General features: G+C 37.1%; 1 protein-coding gene across 1 annotated transcript in view; it reads left to right on the forward strand.

Annotated features, from left to right (window-relative positions):
* The window catches only part of LOC122788681 (broad substrate specificity ATP-binding cassette transporter ABCG2-like), a 512,925-nt gene that overhangs the window by 110,689 nt on the left and 382,226 nt on the right, over positions 1-20,010 (forward strand). Inside the window, exons 2-3 of the mRNA XM_044055576.1 lie at positions 1,822-2,109; positions 16,653-16,712. Of these exons, the coding sequence (XP_043911511.1) occupies positions 1,822-2,109; positions 16,653-16,712 (348 nt within the window). The remainder of the gene's footprint in view (positions 1-1,821; positions 2,110-16,652; positions 16,713-20,010) is intronic.

Raw genomic sequence — 20,010 nt, forward strand, 5'->3', positions numbered from 1 at the left:
GACGTACTCAGAAGTGGTGAATGTCCAAATTTGACATAATTCGAATATTCACCACACATCCGGTAACAGTATTACTGTGACTTGCACACCCCCTGCTACTTAAATATACAAACTCAGGGATCGCACTGCAGTGAGGGAAAGGGTACATTTCCCGATCCCCACTGTAGTGTGATCTGCATCACAATGTCAAACCTTACAACAGCGAATGCTTAATTGCATTCGCTGTTGTAAGGTTTGACATTGTGGCATTCGTTTTTTCGTTGTGTGAAACTGCACTTTCGCACAAATGTAAATCGCACAAAGTGCGATTGACAAAATGATGTAAAGCCTATGTATGTGTGTGTATATATATATATATATATATATATATATATATATATATACACACACACACACACACACACACACACACACACACACACACACAATTGCATATCTATCTGTCTATATCCTTACTCCCTGTTAAAGCACAATAGGTTGAACTGTTTAATCAACTGCAAAAACAGTAAAACAAAACAAAAAAACAGTGTTTTTTTACAGGCTGGTAAGCCCTCCTGCAACCTTTGTTGAGGGTAGGGTGCCCCTCATTCACCTGCTATTTATATACCCACAACTCTGACATCATACAACAGTAGGGAAAAGAGAAAACACTCATCCTTACTGTCTGATAATGTCACACTAACAGTAACACTTTATATTTGAAAAAAATGTGAATCAACAAAAATATTTTGCATTCAAGCTTTGACATAGACACTCAACAGAAATTACTGCACCCTTAATTAACATACATATATGTATTACGCAAAAATTGTTAAATGGAGGACTATAAAAGGCTTGCCAAGATTAGCAGTTTTCTAAATGTTGCCTTATAAACTGAGATTTTCAGTAGTAAAGTCATTCTTTGGTTGCAGTTTCATGTCCATTTTGTTATGTTTGGAAGTAACTATACTTGTACAATAATAAATATTACTAGTAACCAGAACTGATTACCTTTAAAAATAAACTTACTGTGTGCTAGACATAGCTCAAGAGTTCTTGTTTCTAGTGACAGACACTTTGATGTGAGACTGGTAAATGTGAATGAATGTGATGTGATGAATCTCTGTTGTGTGCAATGTTTGCTCACTATTCTGATGCAGTGTTTTAGGTGCAAAGGTGAGAAAAGTGTACTGGATAACAAGTTTAAAAATCTTGCAGACACTTTTTTTGCATGCTAGCCAGTTGTTTTGTGATGTACTTTCAAGCTGTCAGATCAGCTTATAAAGTGAAATGAATTGACAACATTGTCAGATGATCATGAATATAAGTTGATAATTTAGCTTTCTGTGGAGTAGTTATATTGCTTCTCTACCTCCAGTCCTTTTTTTGGCAGGGACTATGGGATTCCTTCAATAAGGACTACTTTACACTGCCATGTATAATATGTTGACTCTACCTGTTTAATGTAATCATGCTGTAGTCATGGATGTTATCATTAGCACTACCCATGGTTACACATGCTTATTTTGTTTTAGGCCATCCCTGTAGGGGCATGCTGGTGTACAGAAGGGCTTCTTGTTATCAAGTCTAAATAAATGAATGCATAAATCATTTTCTTTGACCACTGTTGTCAAAGTTACTGTATTTGTTTACTGTAGCACATTTGGTCCCTTGAGCTATGTACCTATAGAAGCCACTTAATACATAATGTTTTCATATGTCAGCTTTTGATGGCAGCATCATTTCTGTTTGTGCCATCTTGCTTATTTTGTGACAGTCTTAAGAACTATTGTACTCGAAGAAGTTTAACATTTGTAATGACAATGCTGTTATTTGTTTCAGCCACAAAATGGGAAGCAAAACAAGTAAGAAGGAAATATCTGCTGATCCAGCACTGCAGTTCAGGCCTCATTTAAACAGCCACCCACAACATGCTACAAATAACATTATTCCTATCGATGACGCAGAGAATGAGCCACAGTTTCAGCGTGCCATTCCAACTAGAGCATCATTAAAGTGCCCACGGGGATCAGTGGTCAGCTTCCACGATATTCAGTACTCTGTAAAAATTGTCAGCGGACCTTTGTGCAAGCGAAAAGTGGTGGTGAAGAAAATACTTCATGGTGTCAAGTGAGTAGAATGCGTTTATATGTTCGGGTGAAACTAGATTGCGGCCCTTGCAACTTTTCCTCAACTTAATAAGTCAGTGACACATTATTTAAGTCCCCAGCAATTTAGTTCTTTTAAACTGTTTTGTATAAACAGAAAAGGAGTGTTAAGTAGGTGAAATGTGTATTTCTAATTTAGCAGATGCATATCTTAATGGACTGTAACTGTAGTTTATCTTCCAGTTAAATTAACATCACTTGATTTATGCTTGAGTTCACAGTTTTGTTCTCCTGATTTTTTGCAGCTGATAAATCGTCTCCATCTTCCTCAATGAGCAAAAATATTTGACCACATTGGTGTACAGTCAATTGAATTCACTGAGCCCTGATACATCCTGATGAGTTTCCTTACCTAATTTGATCAGCTCCAGCAGTGCGACCCAAATCTGCAGATGTCAGAGTTAAAAGCCTTGATTCAGAAAAAAGTTTTGAATGTTGAAAGTGGCTGTTATGATACAATGTTAAAACATTTTTGTATTTTATATCCAACTATATCTGTGTATCTACATAGATATAGATATTTATACATGGTTGTAACTCAAAAGGCCGAATACTCACTTGGTTGAAAAGTTTTTTGTGGGAGTAAAAAAACAAAGAATACAGAGAATGCACAAATGATGCTATTTGTGTAAACCACATATGGTTGAGTTTAGTTTTATATAGTGTTGGTAAGTAGGAGTGTGCAGGAAAATTAATGTTTGAATGAAAACATGGTGGTTGTAAAGATGTAAACTGTGTTATAGCAGCAGGTGTGCATGTGCAAGTGTTCGTGGGTTAGGTAATGGGACAGCTTCCGTGTTGTGCATGTTTTGTGTTGTGTGTGTTCTGTGTCCTTTTATTGTATGTAGTAGTACTGTTAGGGAAAGGATTTTTAGTAAAGTAATGTGCTGGGTTAGGGTTACTGTTAGAGTTAGCACATGAGAGAAGTGATGTGTGAGGGGCAGAGCCTGCATCACTCATTTGAGACTGTTGCACCCAGCACATTTTCAATACTTTAATATTTCCTGTCTGATTTCACACTACCTTCAAGAAAAGAAACATATTTTGTTTATACTGGATTTTAAGTTTGGAATGTTAAAGTAGTGGGGGTGTTAGGGGTGCTACCCACACTTGGAGGTGCAGGTGGGCTTACCTATCCATCTGTATGCACATTGTTTAATTGGATGTTTGTGTTTGTTTTAGTTGTTGCATGATTGGAATTGGCCTTTGGTTCTGTATTGTTAGATTTGACTTTTTGCTTTTTTATTTTGGCATTTTGAATATTTATGAAGAGCATTATCAAAGTATGTCATCAAACTAATTATTAAGCATGATATAAATGCTTGAAAAGGTCCATATGCAGGAGTTTGGATTAATTTTACTGTATGGGGACACTCTGGGCTCATTAAAGACACACGCCTGGAGACACCAATTTCTTGTCTCTATATATCTTCAGTAATTTTTATCTAATGAAAATAATGTTTTCTCTGTGAAAATCCTGGAAAATGCATATATGTCCACGTTCTGCACCGCTGGTCAGTCCTGAGGAAATGCAGTGCTTGCTTTTTTGTACTTAATCAAAGTGAATTTACTAACGCTGTAATTCGTGAAGCTTTAATGCCTTTGCTTCTGCAAGTCACATATGTTTCAATGTTGCCTTGCCAAGACATGAACAGAAAACTCTAGGTTGTCTGTGCAGGCTAAATACAGGATTATAAGTTATATCAAAACAATGTTTCAGGCTGTGTTTTGACCTAATGTAACAGCCATATGTTATTAGCTTTTTTCTATTTACTGTATTTGTAAACAATATATCTGCCTTTTGTAAAGTCATATATGTAGATTGATCACACATATTCTTTTTGGCTCTTTAAACAGATAACATCACTGCTTTATGCTTCCAGCATCCTTACAAAACTGCACTCATCACAGCTGTATAGCACAATCAAAGCTATAGTCATATGCTATCCAATTAGCTCACACTGTGTCTCAATCACAGCCTTGAAGTGGATCAGACTTATTTAAAACATAATCGCAGCATGCGTAAGAACTGCGTATTCGGTCTTATGTTATCCAAATAGCTGTTAAATCACTGAATGTTATAACTTGCTGATAATTCTACTCTATGTGCTCAGTCCTCACCCAGATTGTATGCTCATGAAATTGCTAAAGAAATTGCTTTTTTCAAATATAACATTAGAGCAGTGGAACAGCCTTCTTCATATCAACAAAGCAGTAAAGCCCCCCTTTAGAAAGCCAGCCTACAGCACCCCTAGTGTTGCAGCTGGAGCAGTGATCTTTCCTAAAGCAGAACAAATTAGCTGTACTCCTATGTTGAAATTGTTACTTTCCTTGTCAGACTTGCTAACCTCTGCCTCATGTATGGATTTATACTAAGGTCCATCCTAATCACCGGTAAGGAGCAGTTTTTTTGAAAAAGGAGGACAAAGCTAAGTCTATGTTTTCTGTTAAAGATTTTTGCAGGTGCAGCCAATCAAGTTTGAGCGAAAGGTTCGCTTAGGGGTGGAACAGGGAGTATGATTCCCAGTCTAGGTCTAGGTCTAGACGTGGTCATCAGAGCCTCTAAACAGACTTAGGCCTAGAACAGGAGTTCACCTGACCAGACTCTGGACCTGGCAGGGGGTCAGTCCTTCGCAGCAGTACCCAAGTGGAAGCCCTTCTTTTGCCAGTAGACTCCTCGTTTGGTAGCTCCTTGGGATTGGGACTGTCTCTTTCAAAGACGGTGTTACATAATATTCAAGACAGATGGGTGTTCCTTTCAATTCACCCTCCTTACAGGTTTTAAAGAAATACAGCTCCTTCACAACAGAATCAGATTCTCCTCCACAAAGAAATTCATAGTTTACAAATTTCAGTTAGGCCAGGGATTTTTATAAGTTCAAATTCTTCCCTGTATCGAAAGGGGCCTAGGATTTTATTCTGCAATTTCTGCCCTAGTACCAAAGAAGGGACATTCCCAAGTTCCTCAAGTTCAAGATGTTACAACACTTATCTCTTCTTCCTAAGTTCAAGATATGGTACGCTTACAACTCAAGGATCCTCCTTAGCTTGCAGCCACTATTGCAAATAAGGCTAAGTATGAAGAAGTATTCATGTGTTTGAAAAGGCTAAGTTGCTCTATCTTGCTGCGTTTCGAGCTGGAAATCTGCATTATCAGTTCTCTGTGGTTTGCCCTCCAAGGTATCATTACTTCAGGCTGCATAGAATTCAAATCTATCCTTACTTGGGCTATACTCAGGCTGCAAGGAATAAAAGGAAGACCTTCTACAGCATCTGGCCTGATTCTGGCAGCAGAAAAGGAAGACTGAGGCAGTGCTCTGAATGCTAGGAGTCAGTCTAGTACCCCTCTTAGGGTATTCTGTGAATCCTAAATAGAGTCCACACTAATCTCTCAAGACATTTGCTTTCTGTGAGACTGAAAACAGTTGCTCACTTTACTTCCATCAACTATCTCATCAGTCCAGTTACTATCACAGACAGTCCTTCAAGCATTAGGGTTCATGGCATCTTGTGCTTCAAGCAGCCTTCGCTACTAGGGACTACATCTTAGATTCTGGAAGCCCTCAAAATGTATGGCAGGAATGAGGAAGCTAAGCAATGGTATCTCAAAATGTATGGACACAGCACTAAAAGTGTGGATTTGGTGGGCTCATTCAAATAATACCTTGCCTTCAAAAAGAATGGGACCCTGGGCTCAGGAAGTCAGATTGGTCGATTCCTGTGACCTCGCCAGAGGCGAAGGTCAGATTTTAAATCTATGATGCCTCGGACATTGTCAGAGCTCATCTAAATGGAAAGTGGATAAGACAAAGTGGCCTGGGTTAGCAGTACAGCATACACATATCAACATGAAGGAGATGTTATTTCCAGTTTGGTGTAATGGTTTTCAAACAGACCACAACTCTGTGCAGGTGTACAAACAACAAGACAACCACATTCTTATCCTCTACATATGCAAGCAAGGATAATTATTTCTATCCCTCATGCCAATGATGATATTAACTAAGACTGCAGGTTTCTGCAACCAGTCCCTTCTCCTTAGCAGATGTGTTAAGCAGACAAATCATGGATCCAGATGTGTTATGGACAAATCATGGATCCCCACGAGTGGAAACATGTCTGTCAGATTTCAGAAATTGATGGAACTCATGGCTTCTCCACTAAACCACCAGCTGCCAAAGTATTGCACAAACCACCAGCTGCACAAGTATTGAGTGGATGCTCTGTCTTTCACAGCTTGGAAACTTTCATCCTGCCTTCAGTTGGAAAAACCTTCTTTTCCAAAGGAAGACTCTGCCTCTTAGACAGGACAAGACAAAATTTGATGAAGAGTGAAGCAGATTTTTGATAGCTGGCACTTGGTACCCACAACACTGGTACCCACTACTACGGAGGTCTGGCCTGTAAAAGGCCTCCCTGGCCTTTGCATCTCTGATTCCTCATCTGTTGGTCAAGAAGGATCTAAGTCATCTGCTCAAAGTCAAGCTTCAATTTCTTCATATTCAAACAGCCTGGCATATTCTCCTCACAAACTTTAAAGGTCCTTCATGAAGCCTAGACAACTAGTAAAAAGAGTTATGGACGCTAGAAAAAAGACAAATTTTTTGTATTTTAAACAAATGGAAGAGATTTTTATTGAGAGAGCTACTGGAAGTGGGTCTTGGCTCTTCAATATCTTACTGAGTTATTGGACAAGGTCAATTCTCTACTGAGTTATTGGACAATGGTGCAGCCTTTCTCACCATTAAGATTCATGCCCACCATTTTTCACATCACTATGATTAGACCCACCATTGTTAGAGGGTGATATATAGAACCCCCCGAGAGAGCTCCTACTCCTGCTTGGGATCTCAATTTTGTGTTGGAAAACTACTCTTTCAGCCCCACAACTGCACACTGTGATGCATTATGTCTACCTCATATACTTGCTACATTAAAATCCAATATTTGAACAGAAAATTGTATCATTAGCTCTTTTCTCATAGGCTTGTTTTGTTCAGAATGTTCTACTGCCTTTGATTCACACAGGCACCAACTGTTTATGGTAATTATCCCACTTGTATAACATGGCAGTGTTGAACAAATTCATCAGGTCGCACATTTTTTCAGTAGTGTTTTTATTTGCTTAGCAAATTAAAGTAAATTTATTACATGTTCTATAGGGATACCTTTGTAGGTTGTCATTCCTCTTAATTTACTTGCACTCTCAATATGAAAGTTTTTCATTTTGTTTTGCATGCACATTTATTTCCTTTTCGTGTTTATATCTGGTTTACTTTGAGCTTTTCTTCCAGGTCATGTGCTGACAGCGGGTTATGCCTAGTCAGAAATTGCTGGTGGTCAGGCACAAACAAATAAATATATGTATTCTGTTAACGAGAGTTCACTTGACTGAAAGTTGAAAAACTCAAGACTTTGAAGGGTCTAGATAAGGGTGCCCACGATAATTCTGAGGACTGAAATTTCAGCAGACCAAAACTTTGAATCTTTACTCAAAGTGCAGTGATCATAAGGGGGATAGGATATGTACTCAATTTCTGTATAGCTGAATGTACTGTTAGTTTAAACATTCACTGTCAGTAACAAGGTCAGCTGGGTTTTGTAGGAATTCTTGATCTTTTTTGTAGTTTGTAGGCCAGTATGGGAAAAATCAGAAGTACTGCTACTTAACAATCTTGGCAAGAACCAATGTGGCTGTTTTATTTTCCATTATGCAGAGAAATGTAATCCAGAGTACTTCTACAAATGTCTAACTACACTCCACTGGAAACTGTGGATAGAACTCTTGTGTAAAACTCTAGCTGAGTGAATTTATGGAATATGTCAAATCAATCAATTTGAGTCATGAAGGACTGCAGATGTCCACATGATATCTAGGTCTGAAGTACATTACTTTCTAATTCATATCTACTACACCAAGGTAAATGTGATTGACCAAATGGTAATATGAATCATGAGCAAATGGTAATATGAATTTTATGGGATGTTAATTTCTTTATTGAGTGATTTGTTTTAGTGGTCAGGTAAAGAATCTCCAAGATTAAGATGCATATTATAGTTACTCACGATTTTTAGGTTGTGGGGTCCCAAGCCATTAGGCTGGACTTTTATGGTTTCAGATACATAATAATGAGTTAATCATACACACAAAGAATGCAGTTTAATTGTAGCAACTAGTTTAAGAATATTATTTCAAAGGTCACTGTGTCTATGTACACCCCTGAACATTGTTCCACAAACAGCAAATCCAGTACCTCCCTGTTTCTCAGATATGGCTCATCTTCTGTAAGGAAACTTCTCAACAAATGTAAACCTGGGATTACTGGTGCTGTTGTCCCTGTAATGCTTAAAGCTTGTCTACTCTACCACTGCATACCCCCCCATACATCGTAATAAATTACAGTCAGAAGTTATGAAGAAATGCATACTTGTACAGCTCCTACTGTATTTAACTTACAATAACAAACTGTCTGACCCCAGCATGGTTTCCCTATGTACTTTGCGACAGAAACTACTTTACTTGGTGTGGCATAATGTTGGTGTTCTGGTTTCATTCAAAGCAATGCTGTCAGATCAGATTTCATTGATTCATCAAAGACCCGATACCAACATCACCTCCTTTTACAGATTCTAGAGAGCACAAAGCAGCAACATCAACAATAATTTGGCTTTCAACTTATCTAAAAGGGAGGATGCATTCAGTTCAGTGGATCTGCTCAGTACCTGTGGCTATATTTCTAGGTGCTCCACCGGGCTATATGCTCGTCCCCTGCTTCTCAAAGTCTGTTTCCAAGTTATTAGAACACTGTGGTTATGAAAGGAAGGTACAGTATGCAGATGATCCACCAATATGTGTTCCTTGTCCTTGCATACCTGTAGTGCTACAAAATCGCTTTAGCTCCCTGAATACATGGCTGCTCAATTCTGGCCTTTATTTGGGTGGGGGAGGGTAAAGCTGTGATTTTCTTAGCAAAGGCTCTTGATCCGTTTATGGATAGCCTGTTGTACTTTCATATTCAAGTTCAATATGCTGTGTTAAAGCAACATAAAAATGTGGGCTTTTTACAGATCTCAGTCATATATTTACTGTGTAAAGCTAACTGGAGTGATGGTTTAAGTGGAAAAACTGCAGATGGAATGTGAAAAGTTTTGAAAGAGAAATTGTTTGACTGCAAAAAATAAAAATAAAAAATCATCAGCATACAACATTGGAGGGATATATTTCCATAAGAATAAGATACCTGCTTAAGGTGAGAGGCAAGAAATATAAGAAATGGAACAGAGTTCGAACTATGACTTTGAAAACTGAAACAAACAAGCTGGACAAACAAATTAAGTGACACGATCAAGAAAAAATTGAAGAAAATTTATATAAAGATATTGAGCATAATAGGAAGCCTTTTTAAAGATACATAAGATGCAGAAGGAGTAAAGACACACAAATTGATAAACTGTGTGTAGATTCTAAAATGTATTCTTAGACTCATCAGATTATAGACATATTTACAAAATCTTATGCAGAACAGTTTGGCTCTACAAAGGGGGTGATACGTCATCCTAGTGACATCCAGGTAACCTTAGATACTGGAATTAAATTATATTATATTAAAAAAGAACCGTGCAACCTGGATCCAAACAATGCACAGGGAGGAGACAGAATTAGCAATAATGACCTGAGAACACTTCAGCAGGAACTTACAGTGCCATTGAGTCTATTGTTTACTAGGTCATATAAATATGGGGAGATTCCTCAAGATTGGAAACATGCCAATATTACCTTCTCCATTATTTTTCCACAACATGAAAGTAGACTTAAGGATCTGTATGATTCTGGGTTTGTCCTACTCCTCTTTCCCTTAAAGACAGGTTTAATAAGCACATTCAGAGAGTCCAGGCTAGCAAGTATACTGATTGTTCTAATGTGTATAATATATCTAGCTATGTTTTAACATCCACTGAGGAAACTTTGTTAAATAAAGGTCTGGGTTTCATACCGGGTTTCTTTGTAGATGAGAGTATTTTTGTTTCAGATATATTGGCCTTTTGTAGAAAAATTAATCTTAAACTTTTTTTTGACCAACAGGAACAGACTCAAAGATCTGCTGAATACAGATTCTTGAAATCTAACTTTAGTCCACCTATGGACAAACATGTTGCTATTTTCCAACATGCTGTCATTAAGGATTTGCATTACTGACTAGGATCTTGGCATACCCTTAGACACAATCTGAACAGAATTGAGCAACAGGCACTGATGAATCTTAGGGGCAATACTGATATTACCATTCTTCCGGCAGACAAAGGGGGGGGGGGCAATAGTAGTCATGGATTCCAGTTATTACTGGGCAGAGGGAATTAGACAGGTTTCTAACACTCAGCATTATTTAAACATGCCTACTGACCCCACTCCTAATTTCAAAAAGGAAACTTATGCTTTTTTACAATTAGCAGTAGAAGAATGTATTATCAGTGACAAAACTAGACTTCAGTTGACAGTCAATGATCCTGTCAAATAATACCTATATTTATTGCCCAAGATCCACAAGTCTTACAATACACCTCCAGGAAGACCAATAGTTTCAGGTATGGGGTCACTTACTGAACCCTTGTCTGTCTTTTTGATGCAATATTTGAAACTATTATTACCTTATGTCAGGGTCAGATTGCAAGACACCACTGAGTTTTTACAGATTGTTTTGGAATGCCAATTAGAATCCCACTGGTTGATGTGTACTTTAGATGTTAAATCATTATACACATGCAACCCACATTGGGCAGGTTTGACAGCATTGGAATATTGATTTAACAGAACTAACATCCATGATCCAGGCTTCAACACCTTACTTATATGCATGGCAGAACATGTTCTTACCAAGAACGTTTTTTATTTTCAAAATCAATGTTATTGGCAGATTCAAGGCACTGCCATGGGAGCATCATTTGCACCAATATATGCGGATCTATTCATGGGGTATGTTGAAGAACATATTATTTATAATGAACTACACAATCTGTATTTGCCTGAGGTGGATATATGGAGATGCTACCTAGATGATTGTTGGCTTGTATGGAGAGGTGGTAGTGAGTATCTCATGGAATTTATTGAATACCTCAATGGCAACAAATGGGGGGGTTGAGTTCACTGTAAACCACAGCCTGCAAGAGATTGACTTTTTGGATATCCATCTACAAAGGGAACCGGACAATACTTTGCGTACTACGGTTTACAGGAAATATCCCCAATATAATAGTTTATTACATGCTTCCAGTCTTCACCCCAAGCATATTATCAAAAATATTCCCAAATCACAGTTCATGAGAATTAAAAGAATATGCTCATCACAGCAGGATCTTGCTCATTGCCAGAATGACCTCTCCAATAGATTTTTGCAGAGGGGTTACGACAAACACAATGTCAACTCAGCCTTACAATGGACCAAAAATATATCTAGGGATAACCTTTTGACATACAAATCCAAAGTCAGTAGTTTTAACCAGGATAAGCTCAGGTTGGTTACCACCTTTGGCAGAAATACTGGTCAACTCATGGATGTTATTGATAAGCACTGGAATATACTTAAAACCAACACACGGTTGGATGACTGGTTAGGGGATAGATCTTTTTTCCTACCGTAAAGGAAAAACTCTTGGGTCTCACTTCTCTCACTACAAAAAAATCACACATCATGACACCTCATTACAACAAACTACATTATCAGGGGAGAAACTGGTTGGATGTTACCTCTGTGGTCACTGTTCTTTTTGTCAGTATATTTTTAAGACCAAAAACTTCACTAGTAAAAATACGGGACAACTGTATAATATCAATTGTTTTGCCAATTGTGGTACAGATTGGGTTATATATCTGGCCACATGTTCATGTCAAGCTTTTTATATAGGACAAACCTCCAGACAATTTAGAATTTGCATGTCCGAACATTTAGGGGACATCAGGAATGCCAGACCCACTAACGCCTTATATCGGCATTGTTTGAGCCATAAAATGGCCAAATTTTCCTTCACTGTTATTGATAAAATCTCAGGAAACAGATCTTTCAAAACTGGATGGCATAATTTACTAAATAACAAAGAAAAGAGATGAATTGTGAAATTAGGTGGACTTTTTCCACCGGGTCTAAATGATAAATTATAGCATTTCTTTTCTGATTAATGGATAATACATTTTTACAATAATGATGTATATTTTATGTATGTTTGCTTTTCATTATTTGAGTAGTTGATTTTCAAGCAGCTCTTATTATTATTATCTTTTTATTTAATATATTTTCTACAGGAAGTGATGCCAAGACTGCTCTGTTGGATTCACTATAAATTACAGCATCTGCAATGCTATTACTGTTTAACCACTGATGAAAGCACTTTGCTGAAACTGGTCTGGTTTTCATTAAAATTTTCTTGCTCTTGCCTTCCGGGTGCTGGTCTCTTTGTTTTCTTAATAAGCACATCTCCAATCTTGAGGAATCTCCCCATATTTATTTGATTCCAATATCTGAGGTTACCTGGATCTTGTCTCACACTATGGTTAATTTGTTTGTCCAGCTTGTTTATTTCAATTTTCAAATCTAAGGTATCTCTGCTGTCCAAATGTTGAAGTTACTTCATGTGAAATTGTGATATAAAGACAAGAGTAATATTGATAAGTGTATGTGTAACTCAATATAATGTGAGATCATAATTGTGTCTACTTTTAGAAAAAAAAAATATTAAATACAAAAACCACAACAAGGTCTGAATGAACAACCATGACTAAATAAGACAAATTATCTGTAAAAAAAGAACTTTCAGAAACTGGAAGGTGTATTTATTATGTAACACTAATACCCCCCGAGAAAGAAAAACAATAAGCAATGAACCTGGAGGACTAGTGAGTTAACTAGCTATTATTTATGAATTCTACCCAATGTCCCTAAAGCATTAACATGTTGACGTAATGACAAGGTGAGACTTTAGAATAAATTTGAATTTTTGAAGTGTGCCTGACCTTGTTTCTTCTGGTATGTCATTCCAGTAGACAGAAACCATTTTGCAAAGCCTCTTGGTACTCTGCGTTTTAAAGGGTGGCCTAACAAGATGGAATTAATCAGAATTTCTAAAGGTGCAGGCATGGCGCCTTTGGAAAATAATTTTTAAGGCTAGAGAGTAGCACTCACTGAGTAGTTTGAATGTCATAGAAATCAGTAGTAAGGCTGCCGTCTGTATGGGGGCCAGTTGCATTTTTTGTAGTATTACAGTGATGTTCTCTGGGATTATCCAGTTGAATGAATTGTAGAAATTTTAATGTTGTATTTATTTTATTTATTATAAGTACTACAATTACATTGTTATTAAATAAGGAGCTCAATCATAGAGCTGAGCTTGGCAGTTGTGTCCTGGGGGACTTGACATTTTAAGCCATTTCTATGAAAACACAGAGATTACAGTAACTAAGGTTTGCTGTTTAACAGTGTCATAATTTGTACATGCAGCTTCATTTTGTAAACATGGAAGCTGACAGTAGTACCATAACATTTACAAAATCTGCAGCAGGATCATGCAAACATAAGCCTGGTTGCATGTATTGAATTCTTAATAAAACCCCATCCATATCTAAAGGCAGGCGGAGAATGAGAAGCTAACATTGGCACTGTGTTGCACTTTCTGTATAATGAAACAAATGTGTTTTACACAAGCAATAATGCCGGACAGGGTATGTGTTATTGTGGAAATGACACTCGCCCAGGGGTGTTCTGAGGCTGGACTCCGTAGGCAAAGGGCCTCTGCACCCCTAGAAGGGCGTTATTTCCACAGTAACACACATCCTGGAGGGCATTGTTATGCTTAGAGAATGGGCTGTCTGTAAAATTGTGTTTTACTTATTTTTTGTATTACTATATATTTTTTATATATTTTTGATGTAAAATACTTCCTCCGACTAATGTTTCAAACTTGCTGTAGTATGTCTTAATGGAGTTGGAGGAAGCATTTTAAATCCAAAATATAACCATACATTTGAGTTTGTCTTTTATTTTCTAACAAGATAACAGAAATCCTTTATTTAAGTAAGTTTGTAATTTTATAAGAGCAATAATTAAAATCCCTTTCTATTTTTGAGCCTTTGTTCGCCCTTTATTTTAGGCTTTATCCAGATTTCTTCAGCTGCAAGGTCCAGAGGTATGCAACCTTCTTTACTGTTGCTGCTGTCAGTAGTCCATCTCAGTCACTTTCTCTCTCTCTCTCTCTCTCTCTCACAAATGCATGCTAACACAAATCTCAATATTCAAGTAAAATAAGTTCCTATTTTGAGCCTTTGATGACCTTTATTTTAGGCTTAGCCAGTTATTTTGAGCTAAGAGTTGAGAGCATACCTCTCAACTGTCCAGATTTTTCCAGAATATCCAGATTATTGGCTCATATGGTTGTTCTACTCCTCATAAAATTCGTAGTGGTCTGTGAAATCACTGGAGATGGAATTTATTACCTAATGACAGACATTTGAGTTTGACTTCATATCCTTCAGGAAAATATATCTTAATGGCAACACTGTTATTCTAACAACTTTCTAAGTTTATAAAAGCAGTATTTAAAATCTGTCCATAATTTCCTCATTATTTATGGCTCTGTACAGATTTGTGCTGAGAGGTTGAGAGGTACACAAACCACTTATGTGATGCTACTGCTCCCAGGGATCGCTCAATCACTCTCACCCTTCACTTTCTCTCTCTTTCTGTGCTTTGTGCACGCACACACACACACCCTCTGCTGCTTTCACTCATACAGGCAGATAACAACTTAAACACGCACGCACACACACACGCATGCATGTACACACACACACATGCGCACACACACACACACACACACACACACACACACACACACACACACACACACACACACACACTTTTTCTGTTTCATTTATTTTTGGTCATCTGTTTTACTCTAACTTTCATATACACACATGCTCTCATCTGCAGACATAAACATACACACACACACACACACACACACACACACACACACACACACACACACACACACACACACACACACACACTTTATTTTCCTGTTTTTTATTTTACACTCCCTAAACTGCAAAAGCTCTACTTAGCAAGCATAAAATAACGGTGTCCATTTTTTTTCTGTCTGAGCTCCATGGCAGCTTGATATGCTGCTGTGAAGCAGGGGACTCATTTTTCAGCAGGCATTACCTGTAGATTAACACCCTGCTGTAGAACGTTCTTTCTCCAATTGGGGACAATCTACAGCTCACCTGTTCTCTAAATGCTATTAAAGAATATATGTAGATTCTCTATAAAGAGAAACAGCATTGCAGAGCCATTACAATGGTTTTGTCCTGAGAAGGTAAATCTCTCTTGAAGCCAACGTGCATTGGTGCTTGAATCAGGAAACCTTACAGATTTGTGCTGGTTAGTGTTAATGAACTAATTCACTCCATTGGAGATCTACAAGTTAGTACTCTTAACTCCCTATGAATTGCATCCTGACCTTTTCATCAAAATCAAGGTATGGCCTTACATTTCTAACAAAGGTTGATATCTCTGCAGCCATAAGTGTAAATTGCAAATCATTCAGCACAAACAAGTCTTTACAGTCAGGGCTGGCTTTTAGGTCAGTTGGACAATTGGACCAATTTGACCTAATAGTATCCTGCTCCCTCAGGGGGCCCAGCACCAGGCTATTATAGGGTCATTATACTTTACATGACCCAGCGATTCGCCCTGTTTACAGTGCTGCCATTCATTTGACTCAGGGTCTTAAACTGAATTTTGTAAGACATAATAAACACAGTAAATATCAAATGTGTAATATTTTGTAACCAACTTTCAGTATCTTGGTAACTATTCAAGCTAAAGACTTGCTGTCAGCAATATTCTGTCCATCTGTGAGATTTATTATGAGATTAAGCAGCTATGTCTGTGTTACTTGGTTTTTAAGAAATGTAGAAAATATGAAAATTCTGACAATATAAATAATTTATGGACAACGAATATATCTTAAGTAGCATTAGTTGGAGGTTAAACACCAGTGCAGTTGTGTTAGCCATCATGTAAGCTTTAAGATGGCCCCTTTTCACTATGTTGTATGTAGCATGGTTTTAAAATTATTAAAGTAAATAGGAACAGGCTATATTAGACAACTAGAGGCATTAGTAGAATGTAACTGCAGAAACACCTGTAAGCGTCACTAGGCTGTAATGAGTTAAAATGGCTTGAATCTATATTACAAGTTACAATGGCTGAGCTTCTTTAAACCTCTGTATTTCTGGCTCAGTAGAATGTATATCACCCCTTAAATTATTAATCTAGTCCATAGCAAGCATTTTCTAAAATAGTTAAAGTATTTAGAATTTTTTTTATTTTCTTTTTCGGTGTAGTGTCACACACACCCATGGAAAAGTAAAACTTGCTAATTTCATGACATTTTCAAATGTAGTAAAAGAACTGCTAATGTACTGATATATCCACTCTGTCTTTTTGCTTCTAGTGGCATTATGAGGCCAGGTCTGAATGCTATTCTTGGACCAACAGGAAGTGGAAAATCTTCGTAAGTATTTTAGGAAAATCGCAAAGACTATGTCTATATTTTACAGTATGTTTTTAACTGCCTAAACTTAATTTGCTTTATTGTATAGCATTTAATTAATGACTTAATTACAGAAGGTTGCAAAATCCGAGTTAAATGTATGTTAGTCAACATCGCTCTGAAGTCAGTCTAGGACAAAGCTTTGATCAAACTATCGAAAGGCAGGGTAACTAAACCCCCACCACCCGTAAATATTATAATCAGCTCTAAAGTTGCCATTGTTGAGACAAAAGGGACTGTTATTTAATCATGTAACTATATATCAGTTCCTATTCTATCCTAAATGAGCATAAAAAAAATTATATTTCCTTGGGAATAGAGTTTCTAACAAACTTATCTAATGTTCTGTAATAATGTAGTGTATTCAGCTGTTGAAATGTTATGTAATTATCTGTAAAACAACTGCTGTACATGTACTCAACATGTCATGTTTTAACATTTAATATAGTAATCATTCTAAGTTGGAGCTTATTTCCCTGGGCCTCTACTGAAAATGGACCTATATCCAGATAGACTAGCCCGGTCAACAAAGGTATAATATATATATATATATATATATATATATATATATATATATATATATATATATATGCAAACACATATACATGTATATGTATATATATATATATATATATATATATGTATATATGTATATAAAAAATAATATATATATAGATAGATATATATAATTTTTTTTAACAAGTATTTCCATTTCCCTTTCTCCATTGACTAGTGCATTCAGAGTAGGAAAAAAATCAAACGTTGCATGCTGTCTAAAAAGATAAATACTTCGGATGTGGTATGCAGATCTTTTCTTGTCTACTTTTGAAATTTTTAAATAAGTGAGAGATGCAGTCATCAGCAGACATGCTTCTAAAATCACAAAAATGTCATTATGAAGTTGCGGGATTAAAATGGATACCAAGTTTATTTTTTTATTTTACATTTATTTACCAGGAGTGTTCGACTGAGCCAAAAAGACCCGTTTTCAGTGGAGGCCTGGGCAGAAAAGCTCCACGTTGCATCATAAACAGTGTTTTCATAGTATTTGAAAAAAAATATATAACAGTTACATAGTAAATAGTGATACAACTGAGTTGAGGTGAAAAACAAACAACAGTAACAGTTATGCTAATAATGCATTAGAAAATGTTTAATTATACATGTAACACATTATAATTGTTGGTCACTGAATGTGACACATAAGAGACAAAAAAAATATATTAATTTATTTGTAGGTTGGATCTTGCCCTCCTTTTCCATTAAGAGTAGATTTTGCTGAGATATATATGTACAAAGTTAACTCACATTTGTTTTTATTATCTCTAAAACTGCATAGCCTCTTGAGACAGGGAACAGGATCTGTTTCTTTCTGGTTTGTTTATGTACCACAGGGTTGTTTCCAGTGTATTTAACTGACCTGGTTTAAAATGGAGTTTGAACACCAGCTGTTTAAACCTGTCAGTCTTGACCATGTCAGCTCATGCATGTAAATGTATTAATTCTTATTAACTGAGAACAAAGACTTTTGAGTGCTGTGCTCAAGAAAATGGGTTCCCGCCCCTTTCAAGGGGTTTCAATCTTGAATTTCTGGGATGAGTCCAGAGTTTGAAATGAGAGGCCTGAATGCAAATGATAGAATAATACGTACCACTCCAGCAGCTTTTTGTAGGCCTCTTTAAGACAAGTTCTTACTGAATTGTCCTGGAACAGCTTTAAAACTGGAACCTGTGGTGCTGCTTTAGGCATTTCCTCTTGCAGCAAATTTTGCTTGAAACCTAGAACTTTAAAATCTTGCTTTTGTGACACCCATGGGAAGAGATAAGAGATTTGAAATGACTGAATTAATGACGTAAACATAATTTCCAGGCAAGAAAGTATGGCTACAAGGGTTGGCTGAGTAACTTGTAAAACATGAGACAGAGTAGAAGATTTTGCAGTGTAGCATGCTACCAAGGTTCTTTAAATGCAAAGGGCTAAGACGATTTAAAATTAGATCTCGAAATTTTGAACTGCATTTGAAGAACAGGATAACAGAAACCAATGAGCCAGTAACAGGAAAGCCTATATGCCCCGCCTGAGCAGAGAAACTACCACCAGTGCAAGATACTTTGTAAAGACTCATAAAGCTGAAGAAAAAATGATTAGGAAGACTCAAACTTAGAAATGATTATTAACTATGTTAAACAATAGGAATTTTTGGAGATTTTCTGATCTTAATATGTAGATAGGTATTCTATGTTTTCCAGGGCCACATTCAGTGTATCTTAATGAGTAAGGGGATCACAAACTGCATTGTAAGCATCAAGCTCATGAGTTCCAGAACTGCTGTCATGCCCCATGTTCGTTTTGTAAACTAGGAAGAAAAGGAAGTAACATCACTTGCCTCAACATTCTTTAGAGAGTGCTGTAGTAGTTACTTTTTAAGGACATCTGCAATGTCTGGCCTACCTGAGCTCCATAACTTGGCAGGGAATGCCGTTGATGAGAACAACACTACTTTTTCCTCCCATCTCAATGGAATGCATGTCCTTCAACTGTTCTGATACCCAGCTGCCTATCATGACACTTTGCCAGTCTGGTAGAGGTAAAGAGAACTGTGTCCCATATTTTACCCATGAATTTGAATAGATACAAAGTGTGGAGTAGGACATAAGAGCATCTGAAACTTTACTTATAAAAATATTAAAGGTTGTCTTGCGCCGTAGATGTATGGCTTCTGTAAAAAGGCAGCCGAGAAGAAATTGCATTTCCCCCTCATGATGATGACACACAGACCTTCTTGAATGTAGGTGATGATACCTTGAATCCTCACTGACATCAAATGTAAGCTCTTTGTCAGTCTCTACAGGAGTCTGCCATGTACTGGAGAAAACTCCTCTGTAATCGGCTCCATCAAATATACTAGTGATATGTCTGGAAATAGTATCAGTGTTTACCAAAGGGAAAGAAGTTCTCCTCGTCCCCCCTGTCACAGGATCTCATAAGGTTTAGCGACTGCTGTCAGCTTTGAATAAAGGCATCAAGAAAGCATTGTCCATACTGACAGTGTCTATGAAAAACACATGGAGTACCGCTGGTCTTAACAGTGAATGTTCAGACTCATTCTTGTCATACTTGGAAGACTAATCTGTGCCTGTGGATTTTCCACACCATGATTTGCCACTGTGATAGCTATCCTTATACTTGGAATATGTTCTATGTTTGTGGTGTTTTTCTTTCTTCTTATGGTAGGAGGAATTATCTGTTTACAAACATG

Source organism: Protopterus annectens, chromosome 14.part0 (assembly GCF_019279795.1).
Source record: "Protopterus annectens isolate FY-2018-M chromosome 14.part0, PAN1.0, whole genome shotgun sequence".
Classification (NCBI taxonomy): Eukaryota; Metazoa; Chordata; order Ceratodontiformes; family Protopteridae; genus Protopterus; species Protopterus annectens.